At 40.8% G+C, this 22069-nt stretch overlaps 2 protein-coding genes across 4 annotated transcripts in view; one reads left to right on the forward strand and one right to left on the reverse strand.

The window, feature by feature from the left end:
• Positions 1–2689: 2689 nt before the first annotated feature.
• On the forward strand, positions 2690–7067 carry GHSR (growth hormone secretagogue receptor). The gene is made up of 2 exons (XM_005512008.4): positions 2690–3592; positions 6573–7067. The coding sequence occupies exons 1-2, from the start codon at positions 2839–2841 to the stop codon at positions 6875–6877; spliced, it is 1059 nt and encodes a 352-aa protein (XP_005512065.3). The 5' UTR covers positions 2690–2838; the 3' UTR covers positions 6878–7067.
• Positions 7068–17173: 10106 nt separating this feature from the next.
• Positions 17174–22069, reverse strand: part of FNDC3B (fibronectin type III domain containing 3B) — a 194860-nt gene continuing 189964 nt past the window's right edge. For all 3 annotated transcript variants that reach the window (XM_065073843.1, XM_065073842.1, XM_065073841.1), the window contains exon 26: positions 17174–20642. In XM_065073843.1, coding sequence (XP_064929915.1) covers positions 20331–20642 — 312 coding nt within the window. In that variant the 3' untranslated portion in view covers positions 17174–20330. The remainder of the gene's footprint in view (positions 20643–22069) is intronic.

The raw sequence follows: 22069 nt of genomic DNA on the forward strand, positions 1-22069 counted from the left end.
CTCCACAGTTAAACCATAACCATTCTATTTCAAAGCCTTCCAATATTTCCATGACAACAAACAATGATATAAACAAGAATTAAAACTTTCTTGGATGAGCATGGAAAGAATGGAACATAGGAGAGAGATTTCAAAACTCCATAAACAGAAACTCTCTTCTACCTTATCTCCAGTGCTCAACACAGCTTTAAAGCTACTGAAGAGAAGCATGAATATTTTAGGAGCTCCATGAAAGGTAAATGTCCATGATAATGTGGGATTTAAAAAAAATATTTTAAAAATATCTGTTTTGTTCATACCCCAAGTTAGTGGATAAAACTGTGAATAAAAGGGACTTAACTTCTGCCTCTTTTTCTCCATTTCTCTCATTCCAATAACATCAATGACTTCAACCTTTTCTGCAGTTAAGGCAGCAGATGCAAAGCAGAGGCAGGAATTAATTATCATGCAAGTTTGTGGGATGTCAATTCTTTATATCCCATCAAAACCTGGCTTGCAATTGCTAAAGAAATTAGAAAGAACCAGAAAAATGGAGCTGCTTTTCCCCTCTCTCAGCTGACTTATTTTCTGGCCCTGACCTGATGAAGAAAAGGCAGCCAGAGAAGCCCTTGACTCATGATGCCCTTCAAACAAGAAGAGGATCAGTATTCCTGGATTCAAAGCACAACTGCCATTTCTGATCCAAGTGGCTCATGATATCAGACTCTCAATTATTTCAGTGTTAATTTGTTGCATTACAAGCTCAAGCTGTCCAGAGTATATAAATCTGGTGCTACCTCACTTTTGGCTACTTGGTTTTGCTGCACACACACTTGAGTTCAAGTATTGTTTTAATAAGGAATACCCCTTTTTTTTGGAGAAAAAAAAAATAAATAAAAGAAAGCTTTTCTCTCCCTAGGGAAAGGGAAATGGTCATTTATGACAAGATACAGCTCAGCAAAACCTGGAAGAATTTCATGAGAATGAAGGATGCTCTCTACACAGAAAAGTCACATTTATAGCTTCAGGCCATTTTTCTGTCAAATATCAACATCCTGAAGCTAATGCCACTGGTCTGAGAATTCATCGCTGGGCCAGGGAGAAGAGTCAAATAATTCTTTATAATAATACAAAGCATTTGGCAGCCTAAATACAGAAGCAGTCACCAGCTCCTCCATAATATAATGCAATGTCATTTAAATTAGATTGGACACAAAATTCTAATATGAAATAACTGTACATTGTTGGCATACAGCTCATCATTTTTCTTCAGAAACATAAAAAACAATTATGTAGGCAGTTAGATAAACAAAGTGGGAAGCACGTTAGGCTCTTCTTTTCAACTGCAATTAATGTGTAGCCATCCCCCATAAAATTTAGCAACTGTTGAGTAACTTGCTACAAAACTATCTCACAATTCAAGAGCAAGAATGATAAATAGGGATTCCAAAGAAACTGCAAAAATATATCATCCAAATTAGGATACAGACAAAGCACTAAGGCTTATGCTTGCATTATTACAGAAAGTAAATTATAGAAGAGAGGCGCATTCAGAGGCACAGGCAGAGTCATACAATGTTGTGTCACACCCCGCTTGTGCTCTATCATTTAAGCTCTGCAGCTATGAAATAGCAGCACTAGCAGATGGTATACACACGTATGTGAATGCACTCTGAAAAAACAGCATAAAACTGTACCTCAGATGAATTAAGCTAGACGCTAATGTGGATTCAGAGCACTGGTTGCTACCTGAGAGATGGTGCACAAGGGAAGGGATTCGGCCCCTCTAGATAGAAAAACAAGAGTGAAAAACGGTCCCACTCTGCAGGGACAAGTTGGAAAGAAAGAGAGATACCCCTCCTTTCCTGGTGTGCTGGGGGTCTCTTTACTGTCGCTCATCTCACCTTGTGCTGCTTCCATCTTATTTCTTCTCAGGTACAATATAATCCTGTAGTACTATGTAGGAGTCTGCAGCTGGGGAAACACATAGATGTATGTGTCTGTGAAGGGCAGAGCCTAGGACAGCAGAAACGTGCTCAATCAAAATTTAATTGTAGGTAAATCATACAGAAGAGGGTGATTACTGCATCTTCACTCAACTGCAGCCTTACCAGGCTCCTGCCAAGATCCAAGGGCAGAGCAAAGGTACAAAATGAGGAAACAGTGATTGCAGCTCTCCCTGTGTTTCTGCACCCATCGTTACGTTCCCACGTATCCCGCGGGGCTGTGCATCCCTGCACATCACTGATTTGTTCTGCACAGAGAAAACACACTGAAACTACCAAGAAAAGGAAGTTACCGCTGTTCAAACAGCACAACCGGCCTTTGCAACAGCGACAAGTGGGAACCGCACCTGCCCAGCACACCCGCGCAGGCAGGAGCGGTGCGGGCAGCCAAACCTGGGCTGGGGACAGGCAGGGAGCGTCTGCCCGCCACTGCCTGCGGGTCAGGAACGCCGGGGGCGAAGCCTCCCGTGCCGGGGGACTTGTGAAGAAAGTTTAAAAGCTGATGCTGGTGAAGATTTGGCAGCTGCCGGGGGTTTGCGCTGCGGGGCTGAGCTAGTTCTTCATCCCTGTGGCTCCGGATCCGCAGCAGAGCCTCGGGGCAGCGCGGGAGGGCGCGGGACCGCTCCGCACCCGCGGAGCCAGCGCGCCCACGTCTCCTGTGACGCGCCGGCGAGTGCCTGCCCTCCCCGGGGCCGGGGGGAGCAGCAGCGCCCGGAGAGAGGCGGAGCGGGGCCGGCTCGTCCCTCCCCGCCCTCCGCACCTGCCCGAGCGGCACAGCGGAGGCACTGGCCGGGCTGCGCGGGGGCGGCTCCGCGGGCGCGCCGGGCGGTGATGCGCAGCCCGCGGCGGCAGGATGCGAGAGGGGAGCGCGGGCGGCCGCGGCGCGGAGAACCGGACGGGCGCCGAGCCCCCGCTGCACCTTTTCCCCGTGCCCGTTCTCACCGGCATCACTGTCGCCTGCGTCCTCCTCTTCGTCATCGGGATCATCGGCAACCTCATGACCATGCTGGTGGTGTCGCGGTTCCGGGACATGAGGACCACCACCAACTTCTACCTGTCCAGCATGGCCTTTTCCGACCTGCTCATCTTCCTCTGCATGCCCCTGGACCTATTCCGCCTCTGGCAGTACCGGCCCTGGAACTTCGGGGACCTCCTCTGCAAGCTCTTCCAGTTCATCAGCGAGAGCTGCACCTACTCCACCATCCTCAACATCACCGCTCTCAGTGTGGAGCGGTATGTTGCAATCTGCTTCCCCCTCCGAGCTAAAGTGATCATCACCAAGGGGAAGGTCAAGCTGGTCATCCTCTTCCTCTGGGCCGTTTCCTTCATTAGTGCTGGACCCATCTTTGTCCTGGTGGGAGTCGAGCATGAGAATGGCACTAACCCCATGAGCACCAACGAGTGCCGTGCCACGGAGTATGCCATCCGCTCGGGGCTACTCACCATCATGGTCTGGACCTCCAGCATCTTCTTTTTCCTGCCCGTGTTTTGCCTGACCGTGCTGTACAGCCTCATTGGGAGGAAGCTCTGGAGGAGAAAGAGAAAGAACATCGGTCCAAATGCTGTCATCAGGGATAAGAACAACAAGCAAACTGTGAAAATGTTAGGTACGACTCTTTTTGCTCTGTTTTTCCAAAGGATGTGTATGTTTGTGTGTGTGAGAAAGACTGAGTTCTAGTAGTTCCCTATAGTTCCATCTAAAGGAAAGCATTTATTGAATATGTTTCATACAAAAGGCTGCACCTCAAGGTATTAATAGAATAACTCTCCCCCTTTGTTAGACTTGTTTCTAACTGATCTGAGCTGGAGACTCTCAAACAGTTAAACAAATGTTAATAACAATCACTGACAAGGACAAATGCTACAGTTACCATTAGCTAGTGCCCTGGAGATTTTTGAACATTTTTGCTCTTTGGTTGTGGATACCGATGTTATTTACAGGAGGATAGTTTATTTGACTTTTAAACAAAACTAAACCCTTCTCAAACCATACAGTTGAGCTGCAGGATGTGATGTGCACGTAGTTTTCAATTTTACATAAAAAGACTATCGAGATTTTATCAAATTTGAGTTATTTACTAGGATGGCTCTTAAAGCTTATGAAAATTAATCTGCATTTTTATATGAGCAAAACACCAGCATGTGCTGAACAGGGAGCACTGCGTCTCCTTTGAGGTCTGTGATCCTGTAAATTCTCACTGACTTTAAGAAAACAGGGTCTAGACAACAGACATTGTCATTCTTAACTTTGTATATTTACATTGCTGAATGGTTTAAACAACAGATCCTATTGGCACACAGAAGCACAAATTTTAACATGCTAAGTCAGTGCATGTGGTGGGAGTTTGATGCACAAAACCAGAAAGTTTTTCTGCAGTTTAGTGTCTGAAAACTGCAGAATCCTCCTGCTGCTGCAGAGTTTTCTTCAAGCAAAAAGTCCTCTGCAGTGCAAGTCATCCTGTGGATTTTGGTGGGGATGAGATGCTCTGCATGGAGAAGGTTTTGTGGGCAGCAGCTCTGATGCGCTCGTTTCAGCCAGGTTCAAGTGATGGGCTAATGAACTAGATGAAGAGGTGGCAGCATGTCCTAAGTTCCTTAATTATTAAATGGGAGCCTAACTGATTTTTTTGTTCATGTCCTGCTTTATTACTATGCAATAGCAGGAAGATTAATAAGACCCACAGCATTCTTTGTGCCCTTTCAGCTACATTTTATGATAGATAGAATTACTTCAGTCTGGTAAGCGTGACCTTGGAAGTAATTAATCATTTACACTTCTAGTGTTTCAGGATTATGAATGTCTACTTACAATAAATAAATTGCTAGCATATATTACTACAGTATTTATATTTCTGTGCACTTAACTACAAAGAATTTTGAAATAGTAACTGTTTATTTCTGCCCTGAAGTAGTGCCACAAGCACTACGGTATTTGAGACACCCGTGTGGTTTTCTTTTTCTTTTATAAGGTCTGAGAACAGCAAGACAGTGGCAAGAGTGTCTTTTGACAGAGAGCCAATATTGTCTAAATGATAACAGTCTGATGTCTGATGGAAGGATGGAAAGAAAAGCAGTTAGTAAGGGCTCTGTACCAGCAGATGCTCAGTGCAGTCTGCTCTCATTAGTTTTAATGTTCTGCTTAAAATTTAGAAGGCACATTGTAAGACTTTAGTAGTCATGGAACATCAAGTAAATGGGATTAGCATCAACGCTTCTTTTAAGTTGTAGAGAAAGGTTATGCTTCTAGGTCCATAATTAAACACTGAAATGTATAGCTTGACTTACAAAGGAGCTATCATGTTCTGTTCCTATTGAAATCCATGTGATTCTGCATGCCTGAACATCAAACTGCGGAAAGCCTGACTAGGGGTATGCATGCCCACATGTGAAAATATTGACTATGCCTAAAATTCTGTTCATAGTGATAATTACGATAATATTCTTTACGTGGATTAAACTCTAGAGCATAGCTGTGAGCTAAGGAAACAGTATCTGAATTTTGTAGGTGAAGATGCTGAGGAAAATGTGGAAGTGGTTGGCTCAAGAAGATGCAGAGCTGGAAAACAGATGATCTGAATCTCAGCTCTGTGCTTTAGAGTCCACCACAAGTCCTACATTAGTATCTATTCAAACTTGGGAATGCTCGTTCAGAAAGATTTTTGGGGAAAGGTGCCTGTAGTCACCTCCCTTAGCTCTTTTAATTTTATATCTGCTGTGACTTGACATGAGCAACTGGGTTTGCTAATACAAGAGAACAAGTTAACTGGTAAAAATTAGAATGTCAAAAAACGCTGCTTGAGTTTTCTTGTTTTTCTCTTTCTGCTATATTAATAGATACACTCAAAGCAATATGAAAAATAATAAAGGTCAATAGCACACAAGAAATAAACAGAAAAAGTTTCCCTTTCTCTAGAATGGAAATTCAAAGGAGACAGTGTTCAAAGATACACACATTTCTATTATTCTGCATATGTCATATTTCTATATAAATGCAACCACAGTGATAGTGCAATGTTACAAAGATATAAATATAATTATGCAGTTATATATTTAGTTTTACTCTTCTTGGAATAATTCACATTCAAAAAAATGGACAGTCTGAAGGGATGCACTGCTGTCTGTTCTTACCTTGACAGGTGTGCTCTACAGGTCCAAATTCCACTGCTTTGTTCTATTTTTGGGCCTTTGCCTTCAATAATTTTGCTTCCCAGCAATTCTTCATTATGGACCACAGTGTTAAGTCTATCACATTATGTATAATTTGCTCTTGTTAAACACTGCAAATCATTGTTATTTTTTGTCAGCATTCTGATTATTTAATTCTGTATTTACAAAAACATATGTTTTATAGTTCAGAAGTACTTCAGATTAGTTTTGCAGCCTACAGGCAGCCTGTTTAGATATGATCAATGTGTATTAAGTATTGCTAATTTATACTCCCAGGAAATATATTGAGAGACACAAAACTGAAAACTTACAGGATGCATTTTTCACTCTTCATGATTGATTTGTTAAAGAAATAGAATTATAATCGCCTGTATTTTAATACTCATACTTAACACAATTTCTTCTCTGTTTTTATTTTAGTTGTGGTGGTATTTGCTTTCATACTCTGCTGGTTGCCTTTTCACGTAGGACGATATTTATTTTCCAAATCCTTTGAAGTCGGATCCCTGGAGATCGCAGTGATCAGCCAGTACTGCAACTTGGTGTCCTTTGTCCTCTTCTACCTTAGCGCAGCCATCAACCCCATCCTCTACAACATCATGTCCAAGAAGTACCGAGTTGCTGCTTGCCGGCTTTTTGGACTCAAACCCCTTCCAAAGAAAAGACTCTCCAGCACAAAGCAAGAAAGTTCGCGTGCCTGGGCAGAACCGAGCGTTTTCACATGACACGTGATTTCCAGCACCAGAGCATCACTTACCAGTATCTCCCAGAGAGCCATAAGGGAAGAGAAAAAGAGTGAAAAACAAAAATAGAAATGTTAAAGCTGTATTTTTTTCATCATCTGGATTTGCTGGAAGATGTAACACAAGCTGTTAAAGATTTAAAATAAAATAACTAAACTTTGAGACTATAAAAGGAGAGACACTGTCACAGAATTTGGCAACACTCAAGTATTATTTTTCTGCTGCTTTTGACTGTGTGTTTTTTTGCACTGACTTTAGCAAGAGAGCTAGACTTTACCATTCCTAACAGGCAAAGTAGCCTAGTTCACATAAGAGTTTGTGTGACTTCAGTAGCAGCTAATTCAAGCTGAATTTCTCCAGATTTGACTTTAGTTTTGCTAAGAATTTTGCTAGCACATAACCAGACCCTAGAGAGAAAAAATTGAATTACCTTTTGGAATAGTAAACATGGAATTTGATACACTTTTCATAATCCTGATTTTTAAATAAACTCACGTTTTTCTCTCAATGAGAAAAATGATTTCTTAAAAAAAAAAAGGGGGGGGAGAAATAAAAGGGATAGTTTTAAAAAAATGCTAAAAACAAATGATCTTCATGTCATGTCTGAGTAGAAAGGAGACAAACAAAACACCTTCACAGAAGTGGCTTAGAACACAGATGCATTGAAATATTTAAAAAAAAAAATATATATCAGTGGGACAAGGACAGTGCTGACTTCAGGACTGCAGTGATGCTATAAAAATATGGAATGCGGTCTCCCACCAAAGTAATGTTTTTTTTTTTACTGGCTAAATCATTTGTACTTGTTCAGCTTGACAGTGAACAACTCAATGCGTTTGAACTTGGAAGCTTTTAATTGTTTCGATATTTGTAATGAGTCTGTGGTTACCTGTTCCTATGCTGTTCACTACTGTACCCCCAAAGTGTGTTGAGGACAGATCTCCTGCCTGTAAACCCCCACTTGTTTCTGTTTAAAGCATGTCAGCCAGTTACCAGCATCACATCCCCCCATAAAGCCTGCTGTACAGTTGTTCTAGTTTGCTGCAGTATTAAATTGAGAACACTTTTAACCATTACCTGACAAAGTAATTGAAAAAGTCTCCATTAAAAGACACAGGCGGACACATTCTCATACTCGATCCATAAAAATCTTAAATCCAATTGATTTTTATAACTCCAGTATGCCACTAAAAGGCAAACCAGAAAACTTTCCATCCTTTATGCTAATAAGTTTGTCTTATATTGCATCTACTGTCACACCAGCACGTAGATTTTGTGGTCCAGCTAATAGAGCTTTGGAGCGTGAATGAGCAACAGCAGCTTTCTATTTATTTTGTTCTAGTATTTATTACCAGCTGGTCCACAACTGACTCTCCATAATGAATTATCTGTTCACAAAAGTCCTGCTGCCTTCAAAACCCCATGATTGCTGATGGGCCATTTTCCGCCTGGTACACCTTTAGCTGACTGCTCAGGTATAACTCAAAAAGAGATTTTGGCCTCTTCTGTGGTTTTTACATCGTCCAGGGCTTCGGCTGGGACGGGGGGCTGATCGCTGCTCCTTGGAGTGGCACCTGAGCCTGTCTCGCCCCCCACCCACCCCAGGTTTGATGTATGTCAACCTATAAATTAAGGGATAAACAAACAGCAGCTCTCTAGTATCATCTCCCACCTTGTTATCCATTTTGTTCTCTCGCTCATTGATGGACAGATCTGATGGCAGATGTCATGCAACTCAGGGAAACAAGAAATTTGGGAATCTTGAAAAGATTGTGAAGATGTGAACTCGCTACTGACATGTCTGTGTAAATGAACTGATCACACACGTTGTTTCAAATCTCAGCTGTGTCTGTGGTATTAAATGTGAACAGAAAAAGAAATAAAGTGATGAGACCCTTTATAGCCCTACCAGGACGGTGGCGGTGGAGGAACTCGTGTGATGGCATCAATCTGGAGCAGCGGGTAATGGCACCCACGATGTGTGAGCCTTCGTGGGCTTGTTGCCTTCCCTGACAGTAAAACCCAGGTCTCAGTTCTAGGAAGCAATTCTGCATGGCCAGAATGGTCCCACAGAGGTGTTGACCTAGAGAAGAAGCTGCATTGCTGAATTTTGCATTTTTTTTCTTTTCAAAACGGCATATCTAATTCAGTTAGAGTTTTTTGTTGTTGTTTGGGTGTGTTTACTTTGTTTGTCTTTAAAACAGAATAACATTAAAGCCCTATGTAGAAGCATTTAATTTCTGCATAGAAACAATAAACGTACAAATAATTTAATTCAACCTAACATTTCATCAGAAGAGACTGTAAATTTTAACTATACCAACACTTTGCAACTTTGTATATCAAATAGAATGTTAAAATGTTTAATATGGGGTCACAAAAGTCAGAAAGAAGGGGACTGGTTGCTTATTAGGAGGAAGGACAGGATTCCTTCCTTCTCACTTAGGAAATGGACTTATTTCTGCAAGTCATTGAACATTTGGCCCAATCTAGCAAACTACCCACATTTTTATTAAAGAGTAGCCACCTTCATATGACTCTTGCAGGAAAATATTTCAGATCCAGCTGGGAACATTCAGGCACTTACTTCACAGCTGTCACTCCTGCAGTTGGCACTATACCATCCATTAGTTTTGCTTTCCCAAAACTAAAACTTTCCTACACAGAAATGCTAAAGCCATTGGAGTCACACTTACTGGCATGTGTTGGCTCCGGGTGGTGAACAGGGTTTGGTTCTTCAGACAGTTACCAGTGCATAATGAACTGGAAAACAAGAAAAAAATATAACCTGGGTAACGTTCACTTTGGTATCATAAAATCAAAAATTGCCATATGCCTCCAAAAAAATGATACGTATCTCCCCACCAACAGTGATGGATGAATCTGGCATTGCCTGACTTCAGGGTGAGTGCCCAAGTGGTAAGAAAAAACTTAATTGATAAAAGTGCAATCAAGATTGATTAGTTCTGAAAGAACAGAGGTGGCCCTCCAACCCCAGTTTGGGTCTGGACATGGCTTTTGAGATGTTTTACGTTCAGGGAAGACAAGAAACCTTGCAGGAGCTGGGCTATTCATTGAGTGGGGCAGACAGGAGAGCTGTGCAGGAAGATTTCTTGCAGGCTTTTGAGCCACAGGCTGCATTTCTGGAAACTCTTCCCCGTAGGAACAGACTTTGCTTGTTCTGCCTGAAAAAATAAAAAAATAGGGGTTTTATCAGTCAAATTTTTACTGTGTTCTCACTGGACCATGTGTGAGAAGCCTGTATAGGAAATAACTGGAGATTCATTCATTAAACAGCTCAAGCTTTAAATGCTTTTCTGACTCTACATTTTGTATCACAGCTTCACAAATAAATAGGAGCAATTTGGCTGCATTTTATTTCTTGGCAGTATGTTAAAGTGGTGATGAAATAGGTCAAAAGTGCTTTACCAGAAAGCTTCATTCTTTTTAGAAAAGTACCTTTGATGGAGGCATACACAGGCAGAAAATCATGTCCTATTGTATTTCTTGCCAAAAATAAAATATACTGGAAAAATGGCACTTACATGTCAAATTTTCAGTTGACAGATATTCAGCATTTATGTAAGTTTGTGTCCAATGACATTTGCATGAGCAGCAGTGGTTAGATACCTAAACACCCAGGAGAACCTCCTCTCCATCATGGATCTGCAGTGTCCGGGGTGCTCCCTCCTCATTGCCGGTGGGCAAGGGCAAGGTGTGGGGAAGAGGGAGGGAGGGTGGCTTGAGGACGTAAATTCTGGCTTGGGAAATAAATTTGGTACAAAAAAATACACTTAACTCTTCGTATCCCAATGATGCTTGTGTTGTTACCTGCACATACCCTGAACCACCCTCCTCACCCCCAGCTGAAAGCATGGTGAGTAGCTTTTACCTTCACAGCTTTCAACGGAAAATACTAGCCCAATTTTACAAAAAGGGAATTATAACACTTGGCATTTTACCCCTTTGCTCAGATCTCACTGAAAGTGATGGGGTGCGGATCCAATCACCTCCCTCCAGGCGTTATTCCTCAGGCTGTAGGCTGGAGCAGGCAGCTCTGAGCATCACTTCTGTTTCTAAGCTGTGTTGCTGGACTGTTCAGCACAGTAGCCCAACATAAGTGCTATATGGGAAATAAGTAACCTCTGGCTGACACCGCAGCCTCTGGAGAGCTCAGCCAACAGGACCCCAAGCAAGGAAACAGAGGCGATGCAGCCAGAGCTCTGCTTCTGTGTCCCTATCCTTGATAACAACCAGCAAACATGTACCAGCAGCTGAGGCAGCACCTACATGTGCAGCACGATTCACATCTGCATGTGAACTCCTACACCCATCCCTGGGGCTGGGCAAATGCTGGAGCTTCCCAGAAAATCCTCTGGATAATCCAGGTGGGTGTATGTCCAGCAGATGCAGTTGCAGGAGGTGGCATTTCTCAGGAACATCTGGTCTGATTTACACCATTTCACACTATTTGCTGGAGTTACACACTGCCCAGCTGTAGTATCAGCAGTGCTGGAGGAGCTGGAAGCTCACAGGGCATTAACGTGAAGTGTCTCTGTTCATTTAGATAGGTCCATCATCCACATAGGGCAGTGGTACAGCCCCCTCCCACTCCTGTCATCTCCTCCCCCCATACATCCCACCTCATGTACTGCAGCAGACTCCTTCCCAGCTCTGCACAAAGACCAGGAACTTCACAGGAACAAAATAATTTCCTTGCACAGATGTGCTTGCCAATGGCTTTTCACCCTGAAATATGATTTCTGGTGAGAAACAGGTCAAACCTCCAGGGGTTTTGCTTCATGTCCTCAGCCAAACTTTTACCCCAAGCAGTTTGTTAGATAGTGTGGTCCAGCTTTTCCAGCTCAGATCATGAAATCACAGTTCCAGTTTCCAGAAGCCTGGTTTCTGCTGTTTAGGGTAAAAATAAAATAACAAAACAAACTAAACCAAAGAAAAAACCCTAGAAAAAACAAAAGCACCAATATTAGATCATTATTTGGTTTTTATCTCTAAATTGTGATTATGCAAATACTGTGAAAGCGGACGAAGAAAAATACAAATTTAATCCACCTTGTATTAACAAAAGTTTACAGATTTCTGCAGTCACATCTGCTTGCTGTTGCGTCTTAGTACAATTGTCATTTCAGCACACAGTATAGTACATAAGTATTATTAAATGTAATTGATACGCTTGGTGGGCATTCATGGACAGGTACTCGTGTCCTTCACATATGGGGTAAGCTCTAAACAAACATCAACGGGGAGAATGCTGCCCCAGGACTGCCCCTTGCTAGGAGGGTACCAGTTCCTAAATCAGCATCTAAAGTGAACGCAGCCCATTGCCAATCTGCTGCTTTCTTGTTCTGTGCACAAATAGATCCTTTTGAAAGCCTCCAGGCTTCTCCTCTGGCTGTACTTGGAGATAAAACATTTTGCAATGAAGGCAATTTATTGCTCTCCATGCTTCCTTCGTTTCCCTCACCGGGAGCAAAATGAAAGTTTGGTGACGTGTGCGAGTCTGTAAGATAAAATCGTTCTCAGAAATAAAGTACCCCGTGCTCAACTTCCGAGGCTGCTCTGAGGGCATAGGAGATGCTCTACCAGGATTTGGCCTCATTTTGAATGCTTCTGGATCAAAAGGGAAGAGTGTTACTCCATTTTATTTTTTCTCATGTTCTGATTGATTTTCGCATGATTGCAGTGCTGTCCAGGAGAAAGAAAAGGCATGGCGTTTCCAAGCCTCTATTCACATTGTTCATCTCTGCACAGCCTCCTTCCACAAACGACCCAGTGCTGCAAATCACCCTTCATCAGCACAGGCAGGCAGGGAATCTAACACCACAAGCCCTTTCCACAGCAAGCCCACAGCACAAGTTCCAAGGTGCAGAGATTCAAATAGCTTTAACACGCTTATAGGACAAAAGACAGCAAAAACTCGTACTACAAATTCTCACCAAAAGTTAAGCCAATATTCATGATCACACATGGGCGTGCATTCTACCCAGTTGATAGCACCTCGGTATTTTTAGCCAGCGGTGACAATGAGATTGATTTTTTGTAAAATTTGCTGTGCTGTACCATGGGGCTGCAAAAGGTACAATCTTCTGAACTAGTTTTGATCAAATGTGTAGTTTTGAACCCACTGAACTATTGTCAGTTTGTGAAGAGGGTGGCCAGGGCAACGGTTCCTTTGTGCCTTGGCTGGTGCCGCAGCTGTAGTGGAGATGTGCTGGTGTGGGGACCATCCCTCGACCAGCAGCTGCCTTTGGCGCTCCCCAAGCATCTCCTGTCTAATGCCAATATACACGAGGAAACAAAATAATTTCAGATCACAACAGTAGTTGCTTTCTCACCAAAATCTAACCTGCACTGCTAACTGATGCCATTCGCAGAGCCGCTGTCCTCAGCTGCCCCAGACTCTGACAGTCACCTTGGACCAGATACTCCTGCTGCGGTGTCAAAAACCACAAGAGGTTTGTACTTACCTGCTTTCTCTTCAGTCTTTGCTGTGTCTTGTGCCTGGTTTCTCACATTTTCGTGTAATTTGGAGTCTGCCATGTAGCCAGAATGCCATTGCCAGAGGCTGTGGTGGGACCTGAATTAAATGTCCCTTCCTGCAAGACGGGCTGACATAAGCCAGAAGAAGGGGCTTGCACCATTGCTGCCCAGGCACGGCTTATTTAGAGAATAATCAGAGGTTTGTACAGCTATGGTGCTTTAGATTTCAAAACACCGAAGTCAATCACATCACACTTTTAACAAGGACGTGAGACAGAGCTATGATGTGCAGAAGAAAACACACAACACCAACACCGGAGACAAGGCAAAGATAGGAGCAGCAGCACCTTAAGCACTGTGATCCAGAGCAATCACAATTTTAGAGCTACACCTAACACAGTGCAAAGACTGTACAGCAGCATCCTGGGGAACATTTGGCCCTGCTGATTGCAGAGACCACTTTTTCTCAGCACGCCAAACCCCGACACACTGCAGCGATGGGTGGGCAGCATCCCGCCCAGCGTGTTCCCTGGGACAGTGACGTGTGCCCTGCTGCAGAGCCCTCTGAACCCAGGACACCGCAAACAGTTCCAAGCATTTTGTAAGAAGAGCATTTGAGTTATAAATTAATAAATACAATATTTGCACTGGATTAGGGTGAATTTCTCAACTCTATTCATATGTTAATCCTCACAAGACTTCTGTATCCCTACTGTTTGCTCCATTTTATTTGTAGAGAATAATAGCTTTCATATGACACAAAGTGAGAGAGATGAGCTAATAAAATTACCCAGAAATACCATCCACTGAGCACACTGACACAAGCAGTTATTTATTAATCGTGCTAGCAGACCTAAAAATAATTTTGATTGCATGCAATACCATCTATGCCACCAATTAGTACAATAAATACAACTACTCAAACTAACATCACATTCACCTAAATAACAGCAGATAGCAGGCTAATCCACTGTGTTTAAAAGCATTTTGCAAAACCTCCTGTTGTGGTTCTTTTTTTTTTTTTTAATTTTACTTTGCCCAGCCAAGAACCTGCACATTGTGAGAGAGCAATTGTCATGAGCAGAAACAGGTGCAATCGTTTAGAACTTATTAAAGGTAATATCAATGAAATAGTCCTTTCAAAGGATCTCAGCTGGCTTTTTCTGCTCAGCCATAAAAAAATTGAAACAAAACATCCAGATCCTCCTCTCCACTTACTTGTGGGTTCTCATTTCTGAAAAGAATAAGGGATGACATTTACATCATCACTCCCAGGCAGGTGAATATTAAGGACAAAGAATGTAATTCTAAACCACTTAAGTAAATCACAATACATCATGAATTTTGCAATAATTCTATAATTCTAGAAAAAGATTTGCAGAGGCAATATGATGTATATATCACATTTCCACAATAATTTCTTTATAACTTTTCTCTAATACCCTTTGTTGCAAACAGGTCTAACAAAACATCAGGTTTGTGTAGGTGTCATTAATGTTGGGGGGGAATCACCTCATCTTGAGTCCATAAATCACTCAAACATTGCTAAGATCTTGAAGGATCCATTTAGGTTTGGCACAAACGGGTAAAGATTAGGTTGCAGCTGGAGTTTTCCTTAAAAACATGAACGGGTCTCTTTTTGTACCACTTGTTTAGTCCTGAACAAGCACACAGGTGAGCAGGAGACAGATTTTTGTCTGGGTCTGGCAGGAGCTGAGCAGTTCAGCTCCATCAGCTTCCCAGTGGCTGGTGTTTCCCTCGGGTGGGGATCTGGGTGGGCTGCGAGCAGCAGGACTCATCCCAACCCTTTCTACCAGCTGAACTCCCTTATGCCACCTGCAACCTTAAACTTCAGAAAAAGGACAAAAAAATACACCAGGGCTGTTGAAGAGAACCATGATTTGCATCACCCATTAGAGATGGACACAGGTTGGAGCTGCTTCCAATCACCCAGCTGGTGTCCTGGCCCACCATGGATGAGCAGTTTGGGCGATGCTGTTTTATATAGCACGCCCTGGAGGCTTCTTAGCTGGAGCTCCAAAAGAATTTGATTTTCAGGAATATTTTCAAATACCTCTGCTGTGTTTCAAGACAGGAGGGAAAGGCAGTAGAGCCTCGGTCCCCTGATACAGAGGCTGGAGTTCAGACCTACCTCCCTTCACAAAAGTGCTATTTATAGCCGTTTGAGTTTGAACATGTTGTAAAATTCGAAGGCTTGAACGAATCTGGCAGGAAAAGCTCCACGGGAGATGAACAACAGAATAGCAGATTGACATTATCTACAGATCCTGCTTAGTTTCTTGTTTGTCCTGGGGAGTGGGTGGCTCAGATGTCACATCTTGCTTTGATACACTGGTTTCTAGTATGGAGACCCCCTTTAAATGGGGGTCAACTCTCCCCCACCAAACCAAACATGCTCCAAACTTGCAACAGTGACAGAAGTGAAAAGCAAAACAAATTTTACCCATTTTGTTTTTGCACAGGATCTTTGATTACTGAGAAGAGAGAGAATTGCTGCTGCTATAGAAACAGCAGCATCCAACCCAGTGACCACGCTTGGCTGCGGGCAGACCTGGAGATTGCTCAAACTGTAGGATGTGCCATGGTCCACATCCAGCTCCTGTACCAGCCTCAAGGTTGTTTATAAGGCTGCAGAACTACCTAAAAACACGAGTCCATGTGCTATTTCAAAACTTTTCTAAGCAGATACTTTTCTACCAACAGGTATCAGCAGGGAAAAGGATGTTATTAATAAACAAACTATTGCCCAAGCCTTGTTACAACTCACTTTCTTTTTCCTTCTAAAACAAAATCCATCAGAAACTTAGTGCTACTTACCCCATGTCTGCCTGGGCATGGGAATGAGACCCAGCATCTCTGCACCAAACCTGTGGGATACAACATTACAAGAGCTCAAACAACAAATACCTAAATTTTCCTTCACTCCCACAAGCTTTAACCATCCTCCATCATATCTGCGGACACGCATGGTAACACCGTAAACCAGGGAATATTGAAAAGATCTGTTCAGATACCAAAGCAGCGATTAGTAGTCTATAGACAAAAGATTGTTTTGGCAAGAACTCTTCAAATACATTTTTTTAGAAGCTGACCAACCAAGTGAAAAAATTTATTATATTTCCATAGGAAAAACCCACTCATGTTGCAAATTGGCGTAATTAAATAAATATAATGATGTATTTATGTAGTGATTTGAAGAAAAGCTGCTTAAAGAACAAACATTAAAATGTTTGCCAAGAAACCTGTATACATAGTAATTAATTCTTTCTGATTAGTAACTGAATTTATTGCACATAATTAAGAACTAAGTGAAAAGTTCTGATATTTCAAGTGTTTAATTACAAAAAGATAACAAATCTAGGTATATTTTTACCATCCTTAAATGTTCACTCAGGCTATTTAAAAGAACTGATTAGAATACCACAGAAACCTGACTTTAGGATTATTTCTATAAACTTTTGCTGACTGTAAGCCAGCCCTGCCAAGGGAAGCCAAGTGCAGGGTATCAGTCAGAGCTCAGTGCCACAGCTGGTGCTGTCTGATGCTTAAGCCTAAGCTCAGCCTTAGAAAAGATAACACTATAAATTGCTGAAGTGCACCAACAAATGCTTCATGAATAACCCCAAACCATTCCAATTACACATCAGAAACAAGCAGAGTTAAAATCTGGGGTCTCACTCCTGCTTCAGGCTGCAGCAACACCCGACCTGCCCAAAAGGGGCCACGTGAACACAATTAAGAAAACTCCCAGTAATATCAGAAAGAATTAAAACATTTATTGGGCATAAATATATTACATATACACTACAGATACAGTTAAGTCTTACATACATAGCGTAGTATTTGCAAAATCTATACATTAAAATTGATATGGCAGTTTTAATACAATGCATATGAAATAGTCTAAAATTTACAATACAAGAAAACTTATGATTCTTTTTTAAGTTGAAAAGCTTGGAATGTATGTTCCCACAGTGAGGTAAAAACTTTTTTTTTTTCAATTTAAAGAACTGTGCAAGGATAAGGTTCATACACATTCAGTTAGGGCACTTTTCAATCATGACGCTGAATACTGAGCTACTGTAGCCAACAAACAGGATTAGAAAACATTTCAAGTTCATAAAGGAAAAGGCAGAACAATATAAAAACATCTCTCTCCTTCCTTATGGGTTTTAAATATTTAGTGTTTCATTCTACCTTTTTTATGTCGTTGTTCATAATTTCTTTGAGAGCAGAAATTCAATGCCGGCTATTACATTTATATCAAAGGATATAAAGATGTACGGAAAAGACAAGGCATCAGCAAATGGCGACTCTGTGATGATGGAAATCAAACCAGGAACAGTTTAACACCTGTGATGCTTTATTTTCTTTGTTAATGTATGAATGACAATCACGTCACTATGGCAGAATATACAAATTAAAGGAATGGCAAATTACCTTGTTTAGGGCCTGTCCCAACTCCTAGAGAACACTTGCTGGGATAACCTCAGGGCTGGGCTGGGTGTTCTCATTACCGTGATTAGAAGGGACACGAAACAAATTAGCAAGGACAGAAATGCTTCAATTGTAACCCATTGCATTTCTCTACACTTCTGCTTGCTGCTTTTGGTATCATTTATATTTCAAACTTTCAAAACTGATCAAATAATCTAAAGCAAGGTGTGGGGTCTTTATTTTTAAAAAAATTATTATTATTTTTTTAAAAAAAGGTGTCAAGCTTGGATTTCATAGCAGCACTGCTGAAACAATATTCCAAAAATAATAACAAGGGAATCTATTCAAATTTTTGGGTTTCCAAACTAGCAGTCTTTTCATTGTTTCAAAAAATACACTCTTTTCCCCTCAATTGAAAACAGCTGTATATGCTTTGCTCACAAAATACAGATGCAAGGTCACAAAGTTTCATATCACAAATAAATTTAAATAAGATGTAAATAAATTTGACAAGCCATGACTTTGGCAAAACCGAAAAAATATATTTAGCTCAATGCCATTAGTTTGCAAGGCTAAATTAAACTAATTATAGTCAATAACAAAATACAGAACATTTCTAATATTTGCTACATCTAGAGAGGCACACAGAATAATTCATTGATCTTAGCACTTTCTTTCCAGAGATGATTATGTTTTTGGATACATGTAAACGTTTGAATCACTGATAATGTTTTTTGGCATTTAATGTACTAGATGCTCCCATCTTCAAAAACACAAGAAAACGTAAGATGATTAATAATACTAGGAATGCTGCCAGGTAAAAAGTTGACCTAGAGTACAACAGTATAAAACAGACAAAATATAACATGCTACGGGTAGGGTAGGGAGAGGGATTAGTACATAAGTACACTTTTTATTTTTTATTTTTTAACAATAAATAAAAGATTGCACTGTAATTGGTAATTAAAGTACTGTATGCAGTATATAGTATAAATAAACCTAAAACAAAAATAATGTTGTTTTTTCCCCATTACTTTGGTTAAGGGACTATAATGCTAGTACAAGACATTGAATCTTAGACGATGGAGACAGAGCACAAAATAACTAGGACAAAAGCAAAACCAAGTAGCAAAAATATACAAAAATGAGAAGCAGGGAAATACACTGTGTCTGTTGCACCCTTTTGGAATCTATCTGCACCTCCAGCTCACTTATGTCCCTGAGGTACTCGCACAATGGTGACTTAAGATAAATAATCCAATGACTCAAGACTTAAAAATCTAGTATCTTGATGGATTAAATTGTGTTTGGGGGAAGGGGCAGGAGGAGGGGGGAACTCCCATCAGAGCAAGGACTATTCCTCTGCAGGACTCTCATCTGGATTTTGCCATGTACCAAGTAATTTCAATTAGCCCTGTGGTAAGAATAGCACAGACACCCACTTAAGGTATTTAAAATAAACAGATCTCACCTCTGATACCTCCAAGAGAGTTCCATGAAATGAATACCCCCCCAAATAATAATAAAAAAGGATCAACTTACTAAAGTTTGCTTACATCGAGTGTAATTCACCTAATTCAGTAGAGGCAGTAAGCTGTCACCAGCTCTAATCATATAAATCAGGCTGAACGTAATAGAATATCTAGTATTAGATTAGGAATAGTTATATACAGTGACAAACAGACAAGTTAAAGCAGCTTTTAAATAGCTGAACGTGGGAATAACTAACTATTGCACAATGCCCTCTTACTTAAAATTACTGCTAGTAATCAAAATGGTAAAAAAAATCTATAATGCTTCATAATTTATATGCAGTTTGGTTACTTGATTTCTTATACAGGCAGTTTATAGTGTTGTAACTGTAAAAATAACATAATTAAGGTTTTTTGACTGCAGGATATTGTTCCGATTTAAATGCACTAAACAGTTAAAATAACAACATACATTTTATCTTGAAAAAACTTGGGCAAATGTAGTGAACAATTCATAGGCAACACTGCTAATACTGTTCAAGGAAAATCTGGTACTGTTGACTAACACTGTGTTCTAGTCTTACCACTATACACACTTGTGACTAATGTTTAGGAGGAAAACGAAGAGACAAAGTGACTCATGATTAAAATTTCCTAAATAGTAAGATAAAATAAGAAACTGTAAAAACTTCAGTGAAATAAAACCCAAATCAACATTGAAAAGGCAAATTGGTGACAATTTTGAAACTGCGAAGGAAAAAAATAATCTTGCTTTTGGTATCTGGTTTGCTTGTTTCTCCAGTTTGACCACTTCCTAGTTTTGAATTTCAAAAAGGTGCATCAACACACTGATTTATCTTTCTTCAAGCTAGAACCGTAAAAACAAGAGAAGTATATAAAATGCATGGTAGAACAAAAGGATTTAAAAAAAATATCTGAATAAATGTGTGGATTATAATGCGTAGCATTAGTTAAATTTGTATCTCAAACTTCCATTGAATTCTCTACTTCATAAAGAAGTATTGTAATATACAGGCAAATATAATTGACAAACTTGCAAAGCCAAGAACAAGGAGGGCTGCAAACTGTTCATCAGTAGGAATCATGCTCTTCATCTTCGGATCGTCTAGGCTTCCTGTTTCTCCTGCAAGCATGATCTCATTTCGCTGAAGCATAAAGGCAACGGAGGGGCTGAAAGGTCCACTAAGTTCCTGTGAGGTATCCAAGCACCGGCGGCAGACACAGACGCGAAACCGATAGTCTGTGTTGACTTGAAGGCCTGAGATGTGGAATGTGGTCTCTTCTCCCTTGTACACCTTCAAAACAAACCAGCAAGCATGGTCAAACACAAAGAGCAAGACATCCTACTCCATCCATAGCATCAAACAATTTTAAAAAATAATATGTTAGATTTTGCAAGGATTTGAGCCAGAAAGTTAGGTCAAGCCTGAGTCTCATAAGGAAACACTTCTGCAGATCTCAAGGGATGGAACTCACGAGGTCAATGCGAGTTTTGGAGAAATAGAGGCATGTGGAAGACTAAGAGATGCCCCACTGTGACAGGTCTCAAGACAGAGTGTTCAACAGAGTCAATACACACAAGGACAGACAAGACTTCAGCCAATATATCAGCCATAAGGCATACTCATCTTTTGTGGGTGTGATAAATACTACAAACATGTTTCCATACTCTTAAAAATGGGACTATATGCCTAAAACATGTCTAAGACATAAGCACTGTGTTTGGCCCCCAAAGGAAAAGAATCTGCAAACTAAGGTTATTGGAAGACATTCACTGTGTGATCGTAAAATTGGTTACATATATTATTTTAATGTGCTTTCCTCACATTTCTCTCAAGAGTCAGCAATTTTGCCACAAATTACACTTTCAGATTGTGGAAACAATAAAATATTATTAAGGTATAAAAAAGCTCCTCTCAGTTGTATTGTATTTGGTTCTTTAGTAATCCAAACCTATCACATATTTATGTTAATCAAATGTATTATAGGTACTGCATGACTCAGAGCATGAGTCACAATACGAGAAGATCTCAGAGAGTCTTGCAACTTAAATGGAAAAAGACCACTGGAAACATTTATGAACTCTGAAAACAAATAACCAGTCAACAATTTATATAAGAGGGGGTTGTTGAAACTGGTATTTTATGAAATGAAAAATGTGTCACAAAGTGCCTGTATCTGCTGAAAAAAAAAAAAAAAAAAATCCTGAATTTCAGCTACTTCTTCCTTTGCTCATGTAGCTGGTTTCCCTCTGCTGTGGGACCAGAAGGCTGAGAGCATCGCTGCCCTCCAAGAGATAAATCCACTTAGGGAAAGGGTAACAAGAGCTAAATTAAACCTGAGCCAGAGGAGTTCCTGAGTGCTGCTCCAGAGTAAGAAATAGAGAAGGAAAAATAATAGACATGCTCAGATAAATACCACTTAAAAGGCCAGCTTTCCTGCCCATGCTCTCCCCTGAAACTCATCCCTCCATTAGGAACCTGGTTGTTGGATTTCAGGTATTTCCTTTCACTCATTCTCTCCCCTCCTTTTAAACTTTGACAGGTTTTCCAAATATAGTTTGAATGATGGTGACTGAGTTTCCAGACTAATTAGAATTCCTCTAACTGGCTCCCGTTTCTTGGCCCAGAGGCATAAATCAAGCAGCAACATTTAAATAAAATTGTTACCCTCCTTCAAGTGTGCTCAACAGTCATGCGAAGTTCACTTGAGCTCAGGTGAC

This window comes from Columba livia, chromosome 9, assembly GCF_036013475.1.
Source record: "Columba livia isolate bColLiv1 breed racing homer chromosome 9, bColLiv1.pat.W.v2, whole genome shotgun sequence".
Classification (NCBI taxonomy): Eukaryota; Metazoa; Chordata; class Aves; order Columbiformes; family Columbidae; genus Columba; species Columba livia.